Consider the following 25,577-nt stretch of genomic DNA (forward strand, 5'->3'; position numbering starts at 1 on the left):
ACTCCAGTGGATACAAACCTAGTCTGTTCCTCATAAGATAACCCACGCATTCCAGGTCTTTGGTAAACCTTCTCTGAACTGCTTCCAATGCATTTACATCCTTCCTTAAATAAGGTGACCACTACTGCACACAGTACTCCAAATGTGGTCTCATTAGTGACCTGTACAACTGAAGCATAAATTCTCTACTTTTGTATTCAATCGCAGTAAATGATAACATTCTATTAGCTTTCCTAATTACTTGCTGTACTTGCATACGAGTCTTTTGTGATTCATGCACTAGGACACCCAGATCTCTCTGCACCTCAGAGATCTGCAATCTCTCAGCATTTAGACAACATGCTCCTCTTTTATTCTTCCTGCCAAAATGGCCAATTTCACATTTTTCCACATTATACTCCATTTGCCAAATCTTTGCCCACTCACTTAACCTATCTATATCTTTTATGATGAAGGCAAAATACTGCGGATGCTGGAAATCTGAAACAAAAACAAAAATTGCTGGAAAAACTCAGCAGGTCTGACAGCATCTGTAGAGAGAAAGACCGAGTTAACGTTTTGAGTCCGTATGACTCTTCATCAGAAGAACTTAACCAGTTCTGATGAAGAGTCATACAGACTCGAAATGTTAACTCTCTCTTCCTCTCCACAGATGCTGTCAGACCTGCTGAGTTTTTCCAGCAATTTTTGTTTCTGTATCTATATCTTTTTGTAGCCTGCTTATGTCCTCTTCACAAACTATTGGCTTAGAATTTCCTAGATGTAATTTACACTGCTGTTGTCCCTTTTTTCTTTGAAATGTGTAATATCCATAAATGGCTTTTGGAGGGAGATGTATAGAAGCTTCTTGGATATGTACACTTGCATACCCATTTGTTCAGGGGTTGGTGTAAGAGAAATGTACGTATCTGAATGAACAAGAAACCTCCACAGCCTTTTTAATCCACTGCACAGCCTACACTTTTCAGCAGAACTCATGAACAAACAGATAAGACAGGAACAATGCTAGACCTTTCATTTCTCTCATTTCTCGCTGCAAGTCTTGGTAATGTTTCTACAAGGACAGAAACATGAATATTCAAGGACTCTCTGTTTCCAAATACAGTACCTGTAAGGCAAAGCACCAAGTCAGAGGAGAAGAATGTTTAACTTCACTCCTTCAACTCTTCAAGCCCTCCTGGGGAGGGTACATTGAAAAAAGTGTGGCCAAATTATGGAGTGTGAGTGTCACCAAGCCACCCAGAATTATAATTTGTGGACCTGGAATGAGGTGATTACTTGCTCCCTCACACATGCCTATAGGACAGAGCTACAAGAAGCTTCACTTCCTCAGCAGGACAGGCATTATAACACTGGATAAATCTCCCTTTTGTTCCTTGCCCAACCTGGGCACCTTCCTTAACCTTTTTAAAAGCTACACTTAAACAACAATTACACATTGACATTTGGTTAAGGGGCTTCAATTCTGTATTTTGTTTGATGGCTATCCACCTCCCCTCCTGGCATTTGTTTGCATGCACAACCCTAAAACTGCTTCTTCAACTTTAATGTCCTTATCCCTGTTTCTCTTATTCACAGCTCCTATGACACTTGGCACACACACTGCTTGCCTTACCCTCAGTCGCTATATTTTAGTCAGACAAATTGGCACACAATACTCATTATTGGTAAACTATTGGGCTGGGGGTGGAGGACTTCTCCAACCTTAAGTACCTTATCCTCTTTAGGGACAAGGCCATGCAGCTCATAGGCACTCAGTTCTTGCTGTGGGAGATGGTGAGGTCCCTGGCATCTTGCTGGTTCTGGTTTGCTGACTGAGCACCTACACTGATGCCTTAGCATCTCTGAAATATCACAAAGGACAGAATCTTCTCCCTTTTATGTCTCCTTAATCCCAAGGCTAAAACTATTCTTAAACTGCCACCGTCCTTCATGCATATCCACCATTGCAATGGGTACCACAAGAGGAGGAAGATGGTAATAATGTGGATCAAGCCAGCCAGGAAGCTCAGCACATGATGTAGCTCTCTCAGGACAGCAGGACAGTAGCATATGTCAGGCCCCAGCTTTTCCCCTCATATCACCATTCCAGTGAAGCATGAGAGTTGAGACCAGCTGCCCAGGAGCACCCTCCAAACATATATGCAGCAGTGGTTTTGTGCCAGGAGTCAGCTGCCATGAGTCTATAGCCACCTCAGTCACTTGATCTTGATATACTGCAAGAGGAGTTAACCATCCCTTGTGATCCTGACCCTCAGGTGGCACTTAGCAGAAGTGCTAGAAATAAGTATTTAAAAGGCATGCATAGACATGCAGGGGAAGCAGTGTCTTAGGAAAGAGTAGGATGACAAATCAGGTAAAGATGGCTGATGTGTCATCATGTAGTAGGATAGGTAATGGTTTGAGGGAAGGCCTATTTAGTTGCAAGTGAAGGAGAAGGATGTCAAGCTGTGATATCCAGGTAGATTGAATCATATAGAGAAGAGACTATCTGTCCTCTAATGCCTCCTGCAGCTAAGAGTTGGAACTCCTCTGGATGGATGTCACTCTGAAGTCTACTCTCTGAAGCTCATAATCCTTCAGAACCAGTGCTGCTTCTTCAGCCCTATCAAATTGTAGTTCTTCCTGAAAGACAAATTGTGACCAGCACAGCAGGCAATGATAACTCTTGTTGATTGTATGGAACCGTTTCCAACCTATCCAGGCAGCAAAAATGTGCTTTCAGTTTCCTAATGGTCTTCTCAATCACCAGCTTGTAGCATATATGCCTTAAAGTATTGCTCATCTGCTTTTGTTTGTGAGGGGACCATCAGCCATGGCAGTCAGCGCTGTGCCTTGTTGCCCGTTAACCATCCGTTGATGTGGCTTTCTTCTTGAGATCAGGAAGTGCCAAATGCTGAAGGATGAAGGTGTCATGGCGGCTTACTGCATTCTGAGCTTTGACATGAAGGATTCACTGTGTGGTACCAAAACACATTTTTAGAGTGGAATCCTTCCTGTGTATGTAGTTGGGGGAAGGGGGAGGTGTTGCTTTATGGACAGCATAATTGTGATGTGGAGAAGCCAGTGTTCTCTCTCTCTCTCTCTCTTTCTCTCTTCACTACCTAACTGTGATGTTGAAACCAATGACATTGTGTATGCGTGCCATTACTGCTCCTGGGCTTATGACACACCTCATATATTTAAGTTTAGCTTATGCAGTGTGCAAAGGAGGCAAATGCAGGAAACCTGTGTTTACAGTGATATTGGCACATGCATAAATGAGCCCAACAAGGAAGTTGCTGGATGGTTGTAGAAAGGCTTAAAAACATTTCACAGAATCACACAGTGCAGAAGAGGCCCTTCGGCCCATCGAGTCTGCACTGACACGTGAGAAACACCTGACCTACCTACCTAATCCCATTTATCAGCACTTGGCCCATAGCCTTGAATGTTATGATGTGCCAAGTGCTCATCCAGGTACTTTGAGGAAACATGGTGGAAATAATTCTAAAGACACACAAGTGACGCAAATTGCTTAAACCCAAGTTTCCTCATTAAAAATCAATTCAGTGCTGTTCCAATACCATTAGTCTGCTGAAAACAGTGAAGAAGTTCACCGTATGGAAGTATGTTTTGTGCCTGTGTAAGATCTCGCTCTAGTCTTTGAGAGTGGTGGAATAGTCAATCAAACCTTGTCTCAGTTATTAAATATTAAACAACGAACCAGAGGAAAAAAAAATGATTATAATAGTTATAAAATAACTGCAACTCTTAAGCTGATTCTTTAGGGCACTTTTTAAAATCTCTTAAATTATTAAAATTTATTACTACTGAAATCTCTTGGAAATTTCAATTTTGGGAGTTTCAAACTAATCTGTTCCTTCCCTTTTTAATTTTAAGATTGATCCTTCAATTCCAACAGGTTTGCTGGTTTTATGTCCAGCAACAGAATTACTAGGACTTTCTAGATTTTGGATATCTGACTACTAGAATTTGCAAAAGAAGGAACTGTCTGGTTCAATTTGTATGTGATTGAACCGATGACTTGACATTACTTAAGATCCAATTATTCCTCTCTCTGACCTGAAACAGGTGTAATGGGAAATGTGGAAAAATGGAATAAGCTGGGTAGAAGAATCTGAACTGCAGCTGGCATTTTTTAAAAACAAAAACTGCTAATGTAGATTAACTGGATTTATAGGAATAGCGAACAAACCAAAACAATAAAAAAAAAGCCTCCTCTCTGTTATGTTCAGAAATCTGATTGGGATCTGACTCAGCAGTTATTCCACCATTTTGATGTTGACATACAATAGAAACCAATACAAGCTGATCAGAAACGAAACCAATGCACAATGGTCTCAAAATAATGGTATATCCAATAGTTTTATAGATTAAATCGCCATGATACCTTTATTCTGCATTAGTCTGCTGTGCCAGCTGCACTTGAACCACATCAGCAAACCATATGGGCTATCTGCTGATGACTTGGCTCATGTCTCCTGTACACAAGTCCTGTACACGTGTGTATCGTGCATACAATGAAAGGCATGCATGTTGCACAACCTTACTATCACATGGCACAGCCATCACCACCAACTGTACAGTGAATATCTGAGGAGCAGGAGTTTGAGGCGGAACAGAATGAGAGAAAAGGAGGAGGCAACCTGGACAGCCCATTTCTGCCCAGGCTGTCTGGACAACTCATTTGAGTGTAATACTAGTAACTGCAACTCCAATTCCCCATTCCCCAACTGTCTCTCACCTGACTTTCCCTTTGTCACTGATCATCCCATGATTGACCATGATGCAAAAATAAAAGCCACTACAAAAGAAACACTCGATATACAACTGAAGTCTCATAACCTTCAGGGCTTCAGACCAAGTACTGGAAAATGGGATTAGATTGGGTGGCTTATTTTTCAGCCAGTGCAGACACGATGGGTAGAGTGGCCTCCTGTGGTAAATTTTTCCACATTTTCTAATTTGCTAAATATCTGAAAAGGAGGAATGTGTAGGGATGTGGGGAGAGGTGGAGTAGTGGCAATATGTGAATGGCTCCTTAAGAGAGCAAGGACAGATACAATGGACCGAATGGCCTTCTGTGAACTAAATTTATGAATTGGATCATACCATATGGCATGCAAAAGTCAACTGATCACCCTGTGCAGTCCCTTAGTGGCTGTCTTCCATATCCTTTTGCCAGCCCTAGTCCTTTGTAGTTAGTACAGTGGCTGCAACATGATTGGTGAAAGGCTGCTGATTTTCAGTAGAAGGTTGCTTTGGAGGAGTCCCTTGAGCTTCGAAGGCCTGGCTGTGGACTGCATCCTCTTGGCTTGGGAAGCAGCAGTCTGGACTGGCTAGTTGACAGGAACCAGCAAGGGCACTGACAGTGGCAGGCGTTGGAGGACAAATGCTGTCTTCTTGAGAGTGGACTACAGGTTCATGCTCCATGATGCCAGTGCCACTTCCCTGAAGCAGTGCCTCAGCAATCTTAGTAATCGGTTGGAAGGACAGATATCTGGACTGATACAACATCCTGAAAGTCCCTTTGCACATTTTAATTCACAGCCAGGATGGCAGCAAGCTGAGATTATACAAGAGCAGTCTGAGCTTCCGCTGCAGCAACATCAGTCAACAATTACTGCATCATAATTGGTTCCACAACTGTGCGAGCGGAGTTGGCTATCACTTCCACACTGGAAAGGATGCATCCCAACCTCTGTGCAAAGTCCTGTGCCAAGCTGGTGCTCCTTGACATTGACCACAGACTTTCTGACAGGCTTAGCAATACACCATATATTTCATTGTGCAGCCCATCAGCTTTCTTCTGTAGCCTGCCAAAAGTGTTCACCTGAGCCCGATGCAGTGATACTTCTGTGACCTTGCGCTCCAGCGAACTGACACCCACACCATACTTATCCCCTATACTGACTGCAGGCCATTCATGCTCACTGTCTCATCAAGTGCAGATTGCACCTTTGATCTATTCTCTTAAAAGAGTGCAGTTTTTTTGTATTCTTTCATGGGATGTGAGGGTCGCTGCCAAGGCCAGCATTTGTTGCTCATCCCTTATTGCCCTTCAGAAGTTGGTGGTGAGCTACCTTCTTGAAGCACTGTAGTCCATATGGTGTAGATACACCTACAATGCTGTTAGGAAGGGAGTTCCAGGATTTTGACCCAGCAACAGTGACGGAATGGTGATATAGTTCCAAGTCAGAATGGTGTGAGCCTCGGAGGGGAACTTGCAGGTGGCGGTGTTCCCATGTGTCTGTTGCCCTCAGTCTTTTAGATGGTACAGGTTGCAGGTTTGGAAGGTGCTGTTGAAAAAGCCTTTGTGAGTTGCGCAGTGCATCTTGTAGATGGTACACACTGCTGCCACTGTGCGTCAGTGGCGGATGGAGTGAATGTTTAAGGTGGTGGATGGGGCACCAGTCAAGTGGGCTGCTTTGTCATGAATGGTGTCAGGCTTATTAAGTGTTGTTGGAGTTGTATTCATCTGGGTAAGTGGACAGTATTCCATCGCACTCCTGACTTGCGCCTTGCAGATGGTGGACAGGATTTAAGGAGTCAGGCAATGAGTTACTCATTGCAGAATTCCCAACTTCTGTCCTGCTCTTGTAGTCAATATTTATATGGCTATTCCAGTCATGTTTCTGGTCAATGGTACCCTCAGGCTGATGTTTGTCGGGGGCAGGGAGGATTTCAGCAATGGTCATGCCATTGAACATCAAGGGGAGATGGTTAGAATCTCTCTTGTTGGAAATGGTCATTGATTGGCAGTTGTGTGGTGTGAATGTTACTTGCCACTTATCAGGCCAAGCCTGAATGCTGTCCAAGTCTTGCTGCATACAGACACAGAGTGCTTCATTATCTGAGGATTCACGAATGGTGCTGAACACTGTGCAATCAACAGTGAACATCTCCACTTATAATGAAAGGAAAGTCATTGATGAAGCAGCTGAAGATGGTTGGGCCTAGGATACTACCCTGAGGAATTACTGCAGTGATGTCTTGGGGCTGAGATGATTGGCCTCCAACAAATGCTGTCTTGATCTCAAGTGCAGTCATTCTTACCTCACCTCTGGAATTCAGCTCTTTTGTCCAAATTTGAACCAAGGCTGTAACGAGGTCAGGAGCCAAGTGGCCCTGGTGGATGGCAAGCTGAGCATCGGTGCTCAGGTTATTGCAGTGAAAGTGCTGCTTGATACCACTGTTGATGACACCTTCCATCACTTATGTTGATGATCGAGAATAGACTGATGTGGTAATTGGCTGGATTGGATTTGTCCTGCTTTTTGGGACATATCCAGGTAATTTTCCACATTGTCAGGCTGATGCCAGTGTTGTAGCTGTACTGGAATAGCTTGGCTAGGGGAATGGCTCATCCTGCAGCACAAGTCTTCTGCATTACAGTTGGAATGTTGTCAGGGCCCATTGCCTTTGCTATATCCATTGCCTTCAGCTGTTTCTTGATATCACATGAAGTGAATTGAATTGGCTGAAGACCGGCATCTATGATGCTGGGAACCTCAGGAGGAGGCTAAGATGGATCATCCACTCAGCACTTCTGGCTGAAGGTGGTTGTAAATGCTTCAGTCTTGCCTTTTGCACTGATATGTTGGGCTCCCCCGTCATTGCAGATGGAGATATTTGTGGAGCCTCCTCCTCCAGTAAGTTGTTTAATTGTCCACCACCATTCACGACTGGATGTGGCAGGACTGCAGAGTTTAGATCTGATGCATTGGTTGTAGGATTGCTTGGCTCTATGTATAGCATTCTGCCTCTCCTGTTTGGCATGTACCCTGTGTTGTAGTTTCACCAGGTTGGAACCTCATTTTTAGGTAAGCCTTGCGTGCCATCCTGCACTCCTGATTGAACCAGAGTTAATCCCTGGCTTGTGGTAATGGTAGAGTGGAGGATATGCCGGGCCATGAGGTTACAGATTGTGATTGTATATAATTCTGCTGCAGCTGCCGATGGCCCACAGCGCCTCATGGATTCTCAGTTTTTAGTTGCCCGATTTGTTCTGTATCTACCCCATTTAGCATGGTGGCAGTGTCATGCAAAACGATGGACGATATCCTTAGAGTGAAGATGGCACTTAGTCTCCACAAGGAGATGCGGTGGTCACTCCTGCCAATATTGTCATGGACTGATGCATCTGTGACAGGTAGATTGGTGAGGTTATGGTCAAGTCGGTTCCCTCTTGTGGATTCCCTCACAGCCTGCCACATGCCCAGACTGGCGAATAAGCCCTGTAGGATTCAGCCAGCTTGGTCAGTAGTGATGCTACCAAGCCACTCTTGGTGATGGACATTGAAGTCCCCCACTTAAAGTACATTCTGTGCCCTTGCTACTCAGTGTTTCTTCCAATTGGTGTTCAACTTACGGGAGTACTGATTCATCAACTGAGGGAGGGTGGTAGGTGGTAATCGGCAAGAGATTTTCTTGCCCACTTTGGACCTAATGCATTGAAACTTCATGATGTCCACACCCACACCCTCCCACCATTGTTCAGCCTCCTCCAGTGGGTCTGTCTTGCGGTGGGACAGGACATACCCAGGGATGGTGATGGAGATGCCTGGGACTGTGAGGTATGATTCCTGTGAGTATGACTAGGTCAGGCTGTTGCTTGAATACTCTGTGGGACAGCTCTCCAAATTTTGGCACAGGCCCCCATACTTTATTAAGGAGGAATTTTCAGGATCAGTTGTGCATGCTGTGCCGTTGCTGTTTCCAATGCTTTGGCCAATGTCAGTGGTTCATTTGGCTTTATTCCTTTTTGACTTTTCTGTAGAAGTTTGTAACAACTAGGCCATTTCAGAAGGCAGTTAGGAGTCAACCATATTGTGTGGGCCTGGAGTCACATGTAGGACAGACCAGGTAAGCGTGGCAGATGTCAGATATGACTCTCTGAATATAACTGTCAGGTTGTTGGTGGACTAGTCTGTTGGACAGCTTTCCGAATTTCAGCGTAATCCCCCTGACCTTGGTAAGGTGTTGGTAGGTGAGTGAATTGAGCAGTACCTGAGTTTAGTAGTGTAGTGGCGAGATATGACATTTAAAGATGCATTCGCTAACCTTGACCACATATCAGGTCTTCGAACACTTTGTGGCACTGCATCCAGACCCCCGGGGTTTAACTCCTGGCCTTGACCTACATGGCTATCTGCTTCCACTGCCTTTTGATAGCACATCTGGAGACTTGGCTCCCTCAAGATACAGGATATCTTTGCCACATTCTGCCTCCTCCACCAAGACCTCTGATGTAGCGTCAGAAAACCTTATTGTCCACTGTCGCCCATGTTGACCCATTTTGTTTTAGTTTCACAGGTCAGACTAATTTCCTGCACAACTGCCAGCACCTGCTCCAGCCACAGTGCTCCTCTCTTTAAGGGGTTCAGCCTAGCTTTAACTGCTGTTAGCAAGTTACGATTTTGAGCCCTCTGCTGATGGGTGCAGCCAAAGAACAGTGTAGTTCATGCTGGCTGTAGGCAACAACCATTCAAATGAACAGGCAGCACCAAGTTGACATGATGCTTGCATTACATTTAACAGGCACACTTAACTGTATATTGCTATTCCCATACATGTTTTCAGGGGCTATCCAATCTAGCTGACTTAGAATCTGAAAAAGACTATAACGTTGATTTCTTGACCAGGCATTTTTAAGTAAGAATGGGGCTCGCAGAGAATGCTAGTTGGAAATCTGAAGGTCAGCAGCTACTAATTTTATGGCCTTTAATTTCAATGTGCCAATAATCAAAGTTTGCAGGCTTACAGGTTTCCTGTAAGCACTGCTCCTAGCTGGAAGCATCTGATTAGAGAATCAGCCCACATATGTTTTTGGTGCATGCTGAAGATCTTCAAGTTAACACTGACTGCTGCCAGTCAGTTCTATGAAATTTATAGTTTATGCCTTAGACCATGATTGCCAGTTAATTAATTAAAATAACTAAACTATGCCTTTATAAAGCCAAGGGTTGAAATGTGTTTTAACACTGAAGCATTAAGCTTGTTTCTCTTCATTGACCAGTTAATCAAATGACTCATACTGTACTCTTTTTGTAAACTTAGTAATTTGTTGAACTTATGCTTTCCTTTTAGCTGGACAACCTTCTGTCATCGACTTACCTAAAACTTACAGCTATGGCTACTCCAGACGTCAGTGTTCACGTGGAGGAGGTGGTTGTCGTAACAACACCTGATACCCCATCAGATGGAAATGCAGTTGAAGAGGTTAAAACGGTTTTGGTAGACTTCAAATCAACACAGCCTAGGTAAGGAGACGTGCTCTAGATTCTTGTTTGTATTTAGTCTAGTCATCAAATCTTAAAATGCTTCCAAATTCTCTAGACACTGATCTAAACAACTGTTGGCTTATTGCAACTTTAGGTTTGGGAAACAATTAACATTGTTGCAACCCAATTATTTTAATTACTTTCATTTAAAAGTTAGATTACTGTAGAAGAAACAGTAATCATCTTTTAAACGGGATTTTCTTTAACAGGAAGGGATAAACTCAATTCTGCAGTATGGTGTACCATGAATGGTTTGTCTTCACGGATTTTGATTATAACATGTTAATGAGTAATCTGACAGGGTTAGTAACTTGAGTTAGCAGTGCTTTATGGATCTATCTGCTCTGTGGAAATCGTGAGTCAGAAAATCACAATAACTGTGTCTTTTGCCATGGAGATAGTGAGATGATGACTGGCAGTATTCCATTTGGAAAGAAATGTGCAGTTTTGAGGCTGTCGGTGTTGAATCACATTTCAACTTCTGAAGATCTGAAGAGTTGGCTTCACCTTAGTCACTGTTTACTTTATTTAGCTATTAATCTAGATTGTAAAAGTTCATGTTTTGCTGATGTGCATTGCCAATCTTTTGGTAAGAAGGTAATACTTAATTGAGATAAAAGCAAAATACTGCGGATGCTGGAGATCTGAAATAAAAACAGAAAGTGCTGGAAAAACTCAGCAGGTCTGGTAGCATTTGTGGAGAGAGGAACAGTTAACATTTCAAGCCCAATATCTTCTTGGAACTGAAGAGAGGTAGGAATGTGATGGGTTTTATGCTGTTGAAAAAGGGAGGAGGGGCAGGTGGAGCAAAAGAGAAGGTCAAGGATAGGTTATAGGGCAGGGGAGATTAAATGACAAAGATGTCATGGAACCAAAGGCAAAGGGAGTGGTAATGATAGTATCAAAGAAACAAAGGATTGGTCCAGAGTAGATGTGAATTGTAAACTAAAGGTCAGTCAGTACTGTCTGAAAGCAAAAACATGGGAACAAGGTACAGACTAGCACTTGGGGGGTTGGGGGGGTGGGTATTGGTAGAGGGCACTTGCCAACCAATCAGCACTCTCTTTTCATACAGTACAAATATGTTGTTTCCCCTAACATTGGTATTTTCTAGCGAATTGTCCTGATGAGTGCAAGATGTAAAGCTTCAACAAAAATTGTCTTTTTTTTTCAGCCATATTACTACCAAACAACTATTAGAAGTGAGAGCAGTTAGAAGAGAAATTGTTCAATGAGAGTACAAGTTCGGCCAGGCGGAGGAGGTTGTTGATGGAAAATGGTTAGGCCTCCATTCGAGGAAGAAATGGAGAGTCCTTAGACCATCCTGGCACAAGATGGAAGTGTAGAGAGATTGGATGTCCATGGTAAGGAGGAAACTGTTAGAGCCAGGAAATCAGAAACTTTTAAAATGACAGAGGGCATCAGAAGAGTCACGAATGTTGGTAGGAAGAGACTAGACAAGGGGACAAAAATAGAGTCAAGATTAGAAGAAAAATAAGTTCAGTGGGGCAGGAGCAGGCTGAAATGATGGGTCTACTAGGATAGTATCTTGGCTCTATTTTTTCTTCCCTTGCCTAGTTTCCTCCCACCTACATTTGTGATTCTTCTGATACCCTACGTCATTTCAACAATTTCCAGTTTCCTAGTCCTAACTGCTTCCTCTTCACTATGGATATCCAATCCCTCTCCCCCGCCAGGACAGTCTGAAGGCTTTCTGTTTCTTCCTTGAACGACGGCCTGAACAATCCCCACCCTCCTCTCCCTGGCTGAACTTGTTCTCTCATTGAACAATTTCTCCTTTAAATTGTCTCACTTCCTTCAAATAAAAGGCGTGGCTATGGGTACCCACATGGGCCCTAGTTATGCCTGTCTTTTTGTGGGCTATGTGGAACATTCCTTGTTCCACTCCTACTCGCACCCCCTCCCACAACTCTTTTTTTCTGGTATATTGATGATTGTATTGGTGTCAATTCAAGAATTGGAAAAATTCATCAATTTTGCTTCCAATTTCCAGCTCTTTCTTATGGTCCATCCTCAGCACTTCCCTTCCTTGACTTCTGTGTCTCCATTTATGGTGATAGACTTTCTACTAATATTCATTACAAGCCCACCAACTCACACAGCTACCTCAACTACACCTCCCCACACCCTGCTTCATGTAAGGGCTCCATTCCGTTCTCCCAGTTTCTCTGTCTCTGTCGCATCTGTTCTGATGATGCTACTTTCCACAATGGCGCTTTTGACATTCCTTTTTCCTCAGCCGATGACCTACCCCCCCCACTCCTGCCACTGTTGGTTGACAAGGCCCTCAACTGTGGTAGACCCATTTTCTGCTCTCACCCCTTCCTGTCCTTCACAGAACCATGATTAGGGTTCCCCTTGTTCTCACTTTCCACCCCACCAGCCCCTGTATTCACAGGATCATCCTCCGCCATTCCCACCAACTCCAGCATGATGCCACCACCAAACACATATTCCCTTCCCCTCTCCAGGCAGCATTCTGAAGGCACTGTTTCCTCCGTGACTCTGGTCCACTCCTCTATCACCCCCAACACCTCATCCCCTTCCCATGGATCTTCCCCATGCAATCACGGGAGATGTAACATCTGCCCCTTTACCTCCTCCCTCTTCACTGTCCAAGGCCTGAAGCATTCCTTCCAAGTGAAGCAGCAATTTACTTGGAATTCTTTCAATTTAGCCTATGGTTTTTGCCGCTCACAATGTGGTACATTGGGGAGACCAAACGCAGACTGCGTGATCGCTTTGCAGAACACATTCACTCAGTCCGTAAGCATGACCCCGATCGTCTGCTGCATGCCACTTCAATTTGCGATCTTGCTCTCATGCTCACATTTCTGTCCTTGGCCTGCTACAATGTTCCAGTGAAGCTCAATGTAACCTGGAGGAACAGCACCTCATCTTCTGATTAGGCACTTTACATCCCTCTGGACTCAACATTGATTTCAACAACTTAGGACCATGAACTCTGTTCTCCATTTTGAATTTTTTTTCCCTTCACGTGCCAGTCTGTATTTTGTTATAATGTTTTTTGCTTTCAGACAGCATTGACCTTTATTCTGCTAATCACACCTGGACCAATTCTTTTCTTCTTTAAAACTATAATTACCATTCCCTTTGCCCTTGGTTCGATGACATCTTTGTCATTTAATCTCCCCTGCCCTCTAACCTCTCCCTGACCTTCTTTTGCTCCACCATTTTTTCAACAGCATAAAACCCATCACATTCCTACCTCCCTTCAGTTCTGGAGAGGAGTCATATTGGACTTGAAATGTTAACTCTGTTTCTCCTTCCACAGATGCTGCCTGACCTGCTGAGTTTTCCTAGAACCTTCTGTTTTTAATACTTAACTGAGCTTCTGCAAGCCAGTATGTGCAAAAGTTTGAAATGTACAGAACCTTACACTGAATGCAAACATTTCTGAACTGAGCACATTTTTGCATCATGACATCAAAAGGCTTAGTTTCTGGAGGTATTTGTTCTGCTACTCCGTTCTTGGCTCAAAAGCCTGAGATTAAATTCAAGCACTCTAAGATCACCAGCTCCTGGTTTACCAATCAAAAATGTTTTGTAGAATCTTCATCAAATGTGCTTAGAGAGCACAAGTAAATAGCTCATTCCGATCACTGGCGATTGGGAGAGGCAAAAAAGAACAGAAACAAAGCCCAGGGCCAATAAGGGAAAATACATATTGAAAATTCCTTTTAGCTGATCAAAACCAGTCATGGAGAACCACATCAACAATAACTTTCATTTATGTAGCACCTTTCACATAATAAAATATCCCAAGACATTTCACTGGACCATGCATAGGCTAACTTAATCCATTTACCTTCTATATGATGCGATCTATGCCCCAGCCAAGAACTAGTCCAGCTCCCTCTTGAAGGTGTGCAGAGTGTTATGATGTGGCAGGTGATAGGTGCCAGGCGGACCAAATCCACAAGGAAAAGTGGCCATGCTATCACAATGGTTTCACAATTTGTTTTTATTACGAGAAGATTTGTGCACTGAATTCAGAAGTAATGAGTCCACTAGCACCTTTAGTGATTTTAAAAATTAAAACATTTATTTACAAAATAAAACAGAACAATAAACGCACACAAGATTACACTCACGTGGTTATTTAGTCTTAACAGTTTCCAAAATTCTTAACTAAGCAGGCTCCCAATTACACACCCCCTTTAAGGCAGCAGTCCAAAATAGATTTGAAATTATAAAATCAATCCAGCAAGGTTATCACCAAGTTCACCTGACAGTGGAATTCCAAAGGCTTGTAACACAACTTTATTTTCTGGAACAGCACTTCTTCCTGCAGAGTGGCTAGGGCTTCTTCCAAGTCTGCCACAAGGTGTACCTTTCAAGATTTTACATGGCCACCCCACCACATAGCCTTCCACCCTTCTTTATATATGTTTCTCTCTCTAATGTGTAAAATCCCATTGTTCTACATGCCTTCGGAAATTTGCTTTTCCTATAATATATAAATCTTTCATGTTGTCAGTATGGCCTCTTTTGGAGGAAAAATAAACATAAAGCGTGGCCTTGTTTATCTTGTTAGTTATAATCATCCTACCATCCCTTTGAAAATCAAACAACCCCTTCACTTATCTAAAAATGCAAATTTCATTCGCACCTTATCTATGGATCCATAATCCTAGCTTGTCCATCTCCATTTGAAAAGTCTGATTTACGCCTAACTCTTTTGATAATTTCAACCTTACAGTCGATCTGACTCTAATCCAATTAAATCAGTCACACAGACGGAACCATCCACACTCACACCCATAAGCTTACAATAACATTATCCCTCAATACTATTATTAAAAATATGATAGTTTCTTAACAAGAGACCCAGCACACACTGCACAAGCTAGCAATGCATTCTAGAGGCTCACTACTCTCTGAGAAAATGAACTGCCCAACATCTAGCCTATTCCTACTTTTGTACAGTTTAAATCCATGTTCCCTGTTTCTCTACAGTCTCCAATCTGAAATATTTTATCAAAAGGCAATCAGTTTCATTATTTTATATGCCTCTATAAGGTTGCCTTCATCTGTGCTGCTCTAAACTAAGTAGACTCAGCTTTTTAAGTTTACTTGAGTAACTATAGTTCTTTAAGCTAGGAATCGTTCTTCTAGCTTTTTTTTAAACCACCTCCATGACACAAAATCACTCACCTTGTGAGGGGACATAACATGGCACAGTGCTTTAGGTCTAACCAATGATTTGTGTAATAATAGATTGATGTCCTTTGATTTGCACTGAAGGATTGCTTAATATAATCAAATACCTGTTTGCTTTAGCTGTGGCTTCTTCTCTACATTAATCGTGAACCTTCAGTGTGTGTGCGCAGTAACACCCAGATCAGGCTTGTCCAACCTGTTCGCTTGGCGGGGGGTGGTGGAGAGGCCACATGTCAGTTATTTTCTCACTCAAGGGGCCGATGAGCAAATTTCGGAAAGATAAGGTTTGGCGCAACATTAAACGAGTTTAAAAAAAAAGCTGATGTATGAAAAGAAACAACTTGCTGAGCAAAAAATGTCAAAACGATAAATTGATAATTTAAAAAAATTGAGTAATAAATGCAGATGACCATTAGTGTGTGAAAGGGTGAGAATTTGTGTGTCCAGCTCAATCCCAGTCTTGGATGCTCACTCACTCACTCTCACCGCCTCTCACGCGCACACACACACGCACGCCTCTCACGCGCACACACACACGCACGCCTCTCACGCGCACACACACGCACGCCTCTCATGTGCACACACACGCACGCCTCTCACGCGCACACACACACGCACGCCTCTCACGCGCACACACACGCCTCTCTCACACATGCATGCTTCTCACACACGCGCACACACACACGCCTCTCGCACACACACATGCACGCCTCTCACACACACGCACACCTCTCATGCACACACACACACGCACGCCTCTCGCACACGCACACATGCATGCCTCTCGCACACACGCATGCCTCTCACACGCACACACGCACGCCTCTCACACACACACACGCACACACACACTGTGAGAGTGGGTGAGAGTACATGATGGTATGTGGGGGTGAGGGTGAATGAGAACCCTGAGACTGGGAGTGAGCCAAACACACACTCTCCCCTCAGTCTTACCCCTCTGTCTCTCTCACACACACACATACTCACCGCCCCTCCCTCCTGCACACTCAGCCCTCCCTCTCGCACACTCACCCCTCTCTCTCACACACTCATTGCTCCCTCTTTCTCTCACACACACCCACGCACACCACATGCATACCTCACACATCACACATACACACACCTCACATGCACACCTCACACACACACGCACACCTCTCTCTCACACACACACACACACACGCACACCTCACACACACACACACACACATGCACGCCTCACACACACACACACACACACATGCCTCTCACACGCATGCCTCTCTCACACACACACACACGCACGCCTCACACACACGTGCCTCTCACACACACACACAGACTCACGCATGCCTCTCACACACACACACATAGACTCACGCATGCCTCTCACACACACACACACGCCTCTCTCACATGCATGCTTCTCACACACGCGCACACACACACGCCTCTCGCACGCACACATGCACGCCTCTCACACACGCGCACACACACACGCACGCCTCTCACACACACGCACACACACACGCACGCCTCTCACGCACACACACACACACACACACGCCTCTCACGCACACGCACACATGCATGCCTCTCGCACACATGCATGCCTCTCACACGCACACACGCACGCCTCTCACACACACACACGCACACACACACACGCACGCCTCTCACGCACACACACACACGCACGCCTCTCACGCACACACACACACGCACGCCTCTCACGCGCACACACACACGCACGCCTCTCACGCGCACACACACACGCACGCCTCTCATACGCACACACACACGCACGCCTCTCACGCGCACACACACATGCACGCCTCTCACGCGCGCACACACACGCACGCCTCTCACGCGCACACACACACGCACGCCTCTCACGCGCACACACACACACGCACGCCTCTCACGCGCACACACACACACACGCCTCTCACGCGCACACACACACGCACGCCTCTCACGCGCACACACACACACACGCACGCCTCTCACGCGCGCACACACACACGCTCGCCTCTCACGCGCACACACACACGCTCGCCTCTCACGCGCACACACACACGCACGCCTCTCACGCGCACACACACGCACGCCTCTCACGCGCACGCACACACGCACGCCTCTCACGCGCACGCACACACTCACGCCTCTCACGCGCACGCACACATGCACGCCTCTCACGCGCACGCACACACGCACGCCTCTCACACACACTCACGTCTCTCACACACACACACGCACGCCTCTCACGCACACGCACACACGCACGCCTCTCACGCACACGCACACACGCACGCCTCTCACGCACACACGCACGCCTCTCACACACACACATGCCGCCTCTCACACACACACATGCCGCCTCTCACACACACACATGCCGCCTCTCACACACACACATGCCGCCTCTCACACACACACATGCCGCCTCTCACACACACGCGCGCACACACACGCCGCCTCTCACACACACACACACACACACACACACACACACACACACGCACGCCTGTCACACACATTTATAATTAACATTATAAGAATAGTCAGTCCTGTATTCGGATGGGTAATAACAGTAAACATTAGGTCAGTCAGATATCTGGATTGGATGTTTACAGTAAAAGCGATGTCAGTAATCCATTTGGGTGGGTGTTCAATGCTCCAGTTTTGCTAAGACAAATTGGTATGTGCTGTAACAGAATCTTAGTTGAAAATCCACCTATTTTATGGTTCAGGGACATTGTCTGTGTGTAAACCACCCACTCTCCCGCCCCTCACTCTCCCGCCCCTCACTCACCCGCACTCACCCTCGCTCACTCACCTTCCCTCACTCACTAAATCAGCAGAGGAAGGGGTGCGATGAGAGGGGAAGAGATGGAGTGAGGTGGCGCCCAATTGCGTGTGCACTCCGAGGGCTGTGGGAAAGCAGTGGGAGCTGGGGGAATGCGGCGCAAGGCGAGGGAAGCGGGGGGAGAGCGGGGGAAAGTGGTGAGAGCTTGGGGAGGAAGCGGGGGGAAAGCGTGGCCCTGCGCACCCCACAGTCTCGCTCTCTAACTCCACATATTCACAGCTGCCGATGTTCCCTGCTCCTTCAATCGCAGCCTGGCTGTGATTGGAAGAGCAGCTCCTTGCAGAAATTTTCAGTTTCACTTACCGATCTGAATGGCTCTGGAAGGCTTCGCGGGCCACAGTGCAGCTTGTGGGCCATCTGTTGGACAAGCCTGACCTAGATCCTTTTCTCTCTCAACCACTTTCAGTATAACATCCTGTAAATTATATGTTAGTCCCACTTATATGCCTGGCACTGCATTTATTTGGTTTAAATGCCATTTGTTCATTGTTCACCCATTTCCTTAGCAAATCTAAATCTTTTTGACAAGATGTGCTCCTTTACAGTCTTAACTCTTGCACACATTTTACGATCATCTACAAACTTACTGATCTTATCTCCAACATCATTGTCGAGCTCATCAATAAAATAGTGAATTGTAGTGGGCTTAACACCAATCAATCCAGAATGGAGCGGCCTCTCTGTTGTTGGGAAAATCCAGGCCATGATGTTCATCAGATCGTGGATCTTATTAAGTTATGACTTTTGGAAGCTTAGTAAAGGGTACCAGCAAAATCCTCCAATAATTGAGCCCTATAGTGCAAAACTGTGAAAATTCACTTAAGCAAACTGAACAGTGCAGATTTATGAAAGATCTTATTTGAAACATGATGCTTTTAGTGGAATTCCTGAGAATTTAGATTCGGATGCAGCTGCTAGAAGTACTGTTTTGGAGGCCTGTGTCCTGAGTACTGAACAGATGCATCTGGGGTAAAAATAGAAAATGCTGGAAATACTCAGCAGGCCTGGCAACATCTGTGGAGAGAGAAACAGAGTTAGCATTTCAGATCTGGGAAAAGTTAGTGATGTAATAGGTTTTGAGCAAATGTAAAGGAGCAAGTTGGGGAAAAAGAACAAAAGGGAAGGCCTTTGATATTGTGTACGGTAGGAGAAATTAAATGACAAAATTTCAGATTTCCAGCATCTGCAGCAATTTGCTTTTGTAAATGCATCTGGGGAGTAGATTGTGCAGTGGGTTACAATACAACCCTTTTAGCTCTAGACCCTGGACTTGAAACAACCCACATGATGACTCCACTCTATTGGTTTAAAAATTTTGAGTCAAATAAGTTTGAACTTGGTCAAGCTGTCAGCTAATATGAATCCACAGCACAAATATGACCATGACCTGATACTATAGTGTTGACTTCACTTTGGCAACTCACAACGATGGCTAGTGTAGTAAATTGATATTCACATTGGTACTCTTTGTAATTAAGGTAGAGTGGAATGAGCTCTTCTTTGTATCTGTCCTATGTTATACATGACCCATGTATAACTGGTTACCAGTCTTCCCTTCCCAAAGATTGATATCCCTTATATGTATTAACAAATAATAAATAATAGCTGCAGCTGCAAGGTAAATATTAAGTAATATATACTATGTAGCTTGTTTGTGACAGACATTTTTGAACTCAGCATACTTTCACCAATGTAGCCTGAAGTAACCAAATACTGGTCCACCTTCATTTAGAGGAATACAGTTCGTGTGCTATTTATGTAATATTCAGAATGGTTGTGAGAAAACAGAAAGGACATTACACTGGTTGCAAGACCCAGTAAATGGTCAAAATTTTAAAAGTGCATTCACTCATGGCTTAACCACAGATAACGTACACTACTTACTGAATTTGACCTGATCATATTTTCTATTTGTGAATCCTTTCCAGCAATAGATTTAAAAAGAAAATGTATTTAAAAAGAAAACTAACTCTTAAACCATAAAGAAAATCATTACTGGACAATAAATAGTACAATCACAATTTTATGGAAATTTACTTTTAGTGTATTTTATTCTTTGCCATCAGTAGGAAAGCCAAATGAATGGTCCTATAAGTTGTTCATGCCATAGTTCATTACTAGGTGTCTTGATTACAGGGTGCTGCACTATTTTTCTGTTCTGTTGTCAGAAATATCACACATCATATGTTTAGCAATACCTTAAGCTAACAGAAACAGCTGTTTATTTGTTAACTGTATACTAAAGTCCTTTTTTTTTTGATGATGGGGATAATGAGGTTGAGCTGATGATGAGCAGACCTACATATGCCTGCAGCTCAGAGGGGGAGGGCAAGCCTGACTCAGTTTTCTGATTGGAGTTCCCCTTTTAATTTGAATGGGCTACAAGCACAGGAAAAGCTTGTCCAGAGAGCTTGACTTTTAGTACAATTGTCTGAAAATTAGAAAATCTAGTGAAACAGCAGTTCTAAGGGCTGTAGCTAAAGTAACAAAACCTAAATCAGGGTTACTATGCACGCATTTGAATGCACAGAGTATAGTAAATAAGATTGGGGAGTTACAGGTGCAGATTGCCATGTGGAAATATGAAGTTTTTTGCGATAACAGAGACCTGGTTCAAGGAAGGGCAGAACTGGGTGTTAAATATTTCCAGGTACAAGGTGCTCAGAAGAGATAGGAAAGGAGGAGGGGTGGCGGTATTGGTTAAGGAGAGCATTGCAGTGCTGGAGAAAGAGGATGTCCCAGAGGGTTCAAGGACAGAATCAATTTGGCTATAGCTAAGGAACAAAAAGGGTGCAATTATATTGCTTGGTGTAGTCTATAGACCGCCAAATAGTGAGAAGGATGAAGAAGAACAAATCTGCAAGGAAATTACAGCGAGATGCAGGCATGATAGAGCAGTTAATATGGGGGACTTTAATTACCCAAATGTAGACTGGGACAGTGGTTGTGTAAAGGGCGGAGAGGGGCAAAAGTTCCTAGATTGTGTTCAGGAGAATTTTCTGCAGCAGTATGTGTCCAATCCAACAAGAAAAGACACACTGTTGGGCCTGGTTCTTGGAAATGAGGCAGTAGATCAAGTGTCATTGGGGGAGCATTTAGGAGACAGTTATCATTGTATTGTACATTTTAGGATGATAGAAAAGGACGACAGGCATTCCTGAGTAAAAATAATTAACTGGACAAGAGCTGACTTCGATGGGGCAAGATGGAGCTGGGCCAAACAGACTGGAACGAAAGATTGGCAGGAAAACTGTAGCTGAACAATGGGCTACCTTCAAAAAAGAATTTGTTCGGGCATAGTCAAGGTATATTCCATCGAAAGGGAAAGGTAGGACAAACAAATTCAGAGTTCCCTGGATAAAAAAGAAGATTGAAATTAAGATAAAGAAGAAAAAGTGCGCTTATGACAGGTGTCAGTTAGAAAATACAATTGAGAACCAAAAGGAATACAGAAGGTCCAGACGGGAGGTGAAAAAGCATATTAGAGAAGCGAAGAGGGATTATGAGAAAAGACTGGCAGCCAACATAAAGGGGAATCCCAAAGTCTTCTATAGGCATATAAATAGTAAAAGGGTGGTAAAAAGAGAAGTAGGGCCGATTAGTGACCTGAAAGGGAATTTACAAATGGATGAAGGGGCCATAACTGAGGTATTAAATGAATACTTTGCATCTGTCTTTACCAAGTAGGTAGATGCTACCCAGGCCATGGTGATAGATGAGGAAACTCTGTCATTAGAAGGGTTCAAAATTGATAAGGAGGAAGTGTTGAATAGACTGTCGGTACTTAAAGTTGACAAGGCTCTGGGACCGGATGAGATGCAACCAAGGATACTGAAGGAAGCGAGAGTAGAAATTGCAGGGGCACTGGTCATAATCTTTTAGTTTTCCCTAGACTCAGAGGTGGTGCCAGAGGACTGGAGAATTGCAAACATTCTGCCCTTGTTCAAAAAAGGGTGTAAAGATAAGCCCAGCGATTACAGACCAGTCAGTTTAACTTCAGTGGTGGGCAAGATGCTATAAACAATTATTCAGGAAAGAATTAGTAGTCACATAGAAAAATATGGGTTGATAAGGAAGAGCCAACATGGATTTCTAAAGGGGAAATCATGTTTAACTAACTTGCTGGAGTTTTTTGAGGAGGTAACAGAAAAAGTCGATGAGGGTAATGCTGTTGATGTGGTGTACATGGACTTTGAAAAGGCATTTGACACAGTGCCGCACAACAGACTTGTGAGAAAAGTTATTGCTCATGGAATAAAAGAGACCGGAGCAATGTTGATACAAAATTGGCTGATGAATAGGAAACAGAGAGTAATGGTCAATGGATATTTTTCGGGCTGGAGGAAGGTTTGTAGTGGAGTTCCCCAGGGGTCGGTATTGGGACCCTTGCTGTTCCTAATATATATTAATGATCTAGATCTTGGTGTACAGGGCACAATTTCAAAGTTTGTGGATGATGCGAAGTGTGGGAGTGGTGTGAACTGCAAGGGGGATGGTGTGGAACTTCAAGAGGACATAGACAAGTTGGTGGAATGGGCAGATAAGTGGCAGATGAAGTTCAGTGCGGAGAAGTGTGAGGTGATGCATTTTGGTAGGAAGAACATGGACAGGCAATATAAAATAAGGGATGAAATTTTGAAGGGATGAACTTGGGTGTATATGTGCATAGGTCATTTGAAGGTGGCAGGACAGGTGGAGAGAGCAGTTAATAAAGCATATAGTATCCTGGGCTTTATTAATAGGGACATGGAGTGCAAGAACAAGTAGGTTACGCTGAATTTATATAAGACACTCATTAGACCTCAGCTGGAATATTGTGTACAGTTCTGGGCACCATGTTATAGGAAGGATATGAACACATTGGAGAGAGTGCAGAAGAGGCTTACAAGAATGCTTCCAGGGATGAGAAACCTCAGCTATGAGGATAGATTGGAGAGGTTAGGACTGTTCTACTTGGAGAGAAGAAGGCTGAGAGGAGTTTTGATAGAGATGCTCAAAATCATGAGGGGGCTGGACAGAGTAGGTAGGGAGAAGCTGTTCCCACTTGTAAAAGTATCAGGGCACAGATTTAAAGTGATTTGCAAAGGAAGCAAGTGTGACGTGAGAAAAGACTTTCAGGTCTGGAATGCATTGCCTGGAAGTGTGGTGGAGGCAGGTTCAGTCGAGGTATTCAAGAGGACATTAGATGATTATTTGAATAGAAACAATGTGCAAGGGTATGGGGAAAAGGCAGGGCAAATGGCATGAGGCCATAATGCTCCTTTGAAGAGCTGGTGGAGACATGATGGACCAAATGGCCTCCTTCTGTGCCGTTAAGATTCTGTGATTCTGTGTGATTCTATTCCTTAAAGGAGAAGTTGTTAGCTGGGCAAGCGGAGGTTTGCTGGGGACAGAGAGGTGGAGAAATTTATTACAATGGCACTATGAAGATTTATGGTCAGCATTGCTCCATTTAATGTTGAAGATTTGGAACTCCAGCTGCAGGAGGTACACCAAAGGATTGAATTGAAGACTACTCTTCACTAAAAACATAGGTGCAAGTTCCATGGCCTCATTCAATGTGGTCACCCAGGTCCTTCGCATCTGGCTGCAAACAAGGAACAAGTTTGCCGGTATATTGAGAAAGGGAATGGTAAGTGTGCTCCTAACTCTTGCATATATTTCTTGTGGCAGCCACGAAGCATAGCATAAATCCAAGTTGCGAACTCCCATCTCTCTGGGAGGTTCAATTTCACACAACTATTGGTCTTTTTTAAATTATCTTTCATTATGCCTGATGTGGATGGCACACTTTTCTTGCATTTATTAGTGGCAGGTGTGGAAAGGATGCTCAAGCTTAAAACTAAAATTGCCCCTCTGCTGTCAGGAGCGTTTTTACAGGGGGTCAGCAGCTGTAGATGCCGAGGGAAGTCCTTGTTTCCTTCTAAAGTTGCAGTGACTATGGATTGCTGCTGACTGATGACATTATGATATGAAGCAGAAACAACTAACACATGGAGAAAAATACAGTAACATTGCTTGTAATTGCAACAGCAATGCCACCAACAACTTACAATTATAGAACACGTTTAACAGTGTAAAGCATTCTAACGTATTTCACAGGAGAGTTTTGAAACAAAATTTCACACTGAGCAACATAAGGAGATATTAGGACAGGTGATCAAAAGTTTAGTCAAAGTAATTGATTTTAAGGAACACCATAAAGGAAGAAAGAATTTGGAAAGGCAGCGAGGTTTGGAAAAATAATTCCAGAGCTTAGGGGCTAAGGATCTGAAGGCATGCTTGCCAATGGTGGATTGATAAAAATCAAGGTGCGGAAGAGGCCAAAATTGGAGGAGCATAGAGAACTTTTTTATATCTTGGAGGATTGTAGGCTGCAAGTTGTTAAAAGAATGTTTTTCTACCATCAGAATGTTCACCTGCCATAGATTCAGGATTCCTGGTACACCTATGGAAAATGGGGCAGCAGCATGTTGTGGATAGTTCCCCAACTGCAGTTGGGAATTCCAGTGGAAAAAAAACATTATTCATATAAATATGACCTTTAAGTAAGAGTTGTGCGTGCTCATGATGCAGGCTTATTTTTGGTGCAGGAATTGTTTGAGAAAATGTGTTGTCGCAGGCCCAATTTCTTGATTCCTGTCTGTTTTCTACAACATTATGGCAGAGCTTCAAAATATTGGGGCTTAGGTACCATTACCATCTGTGTTAATAAAAACATTGTACCCTTTAGTCCTGTGTGGTTGGGGAAATATAATACTTTCAGCAAATAAATACTGAACAAAACAACATTTTATCATATATTTCACAAAACATAGATAACCTTTTTATAGGTAGTAATTGGCTCATTGGATGTTATGGGAAGGTCTTGCTGAGTAAAATGTGAGCATCAAACACATTGCTTTATAAAGGCATATGTCTTGGCATATATGTGTAGGCCTTGACATGCATGATGAGAATGTTTTCAGTAATGAGAAGGTGATTGGTGATTAAACTTTTAAAATCTTTGTTTTGATTTCATATGGTAATCATGTTTAAAGTATTTAATATCTGAAAAGAGTCTGAATTTTGTAACTTAAGAATAAGATTAAGAATAAAGCATAAATAAAGAATAAATAAATCACTTAAGAATGAAGAATAAAGGTTTGGGGTCAATTTTGTATTGTTAAAGGCAAAAGACACCAGTTCTGAGAAAGTTTTTGCCAATTTTGTCAGCTGGTATCAAAGTGAGGCTTGTG

At 43.7% G+C, this 25,577-nt stretch overlaps 1 protein-coding gene across 2 annotated transcripts in view; it reads left to right on the plus strand.

Annotated features, from left to right (window-relative positions):
- The window catches only part of gmeb2 (glucocorticoid modulatory element binding protein 2), a 91,257-nt gene that overhangs the window by 8,254 nt on the left and 57,426 nt on the right, over nt 1-25,577 (plus strand). For both annotated transcript variants that reach the window (XM_078555296.1, XM_078555297.1), the window contains exon 2: nt 10,093-10,265. In XM_078555296.1, the coding sequence (XP_078411422.1) occupies nt 10,135-10,265 (131 nt within the window). In that variant the 5' untranslated portion in view covers nt 10,093-10,134. The remainder of the gene's footprint in view (nt 1-10,092; nt 10,266-25,577) is intronic.

Source organism: Cetorhinus maximus, chromosome 13 (genome assembly GCF_964194155.1).
Source record: "Cetorhinus maximus chromosome 13, sCetMax3.hap1.1, whole genome shotgun sequence".
NCBI lineage: Eukaryota > Metazoa > Chordata > Chondrichthyes > Lamniformes > Cetorhinidae > Cetorhinus > Cetorhinus maximus.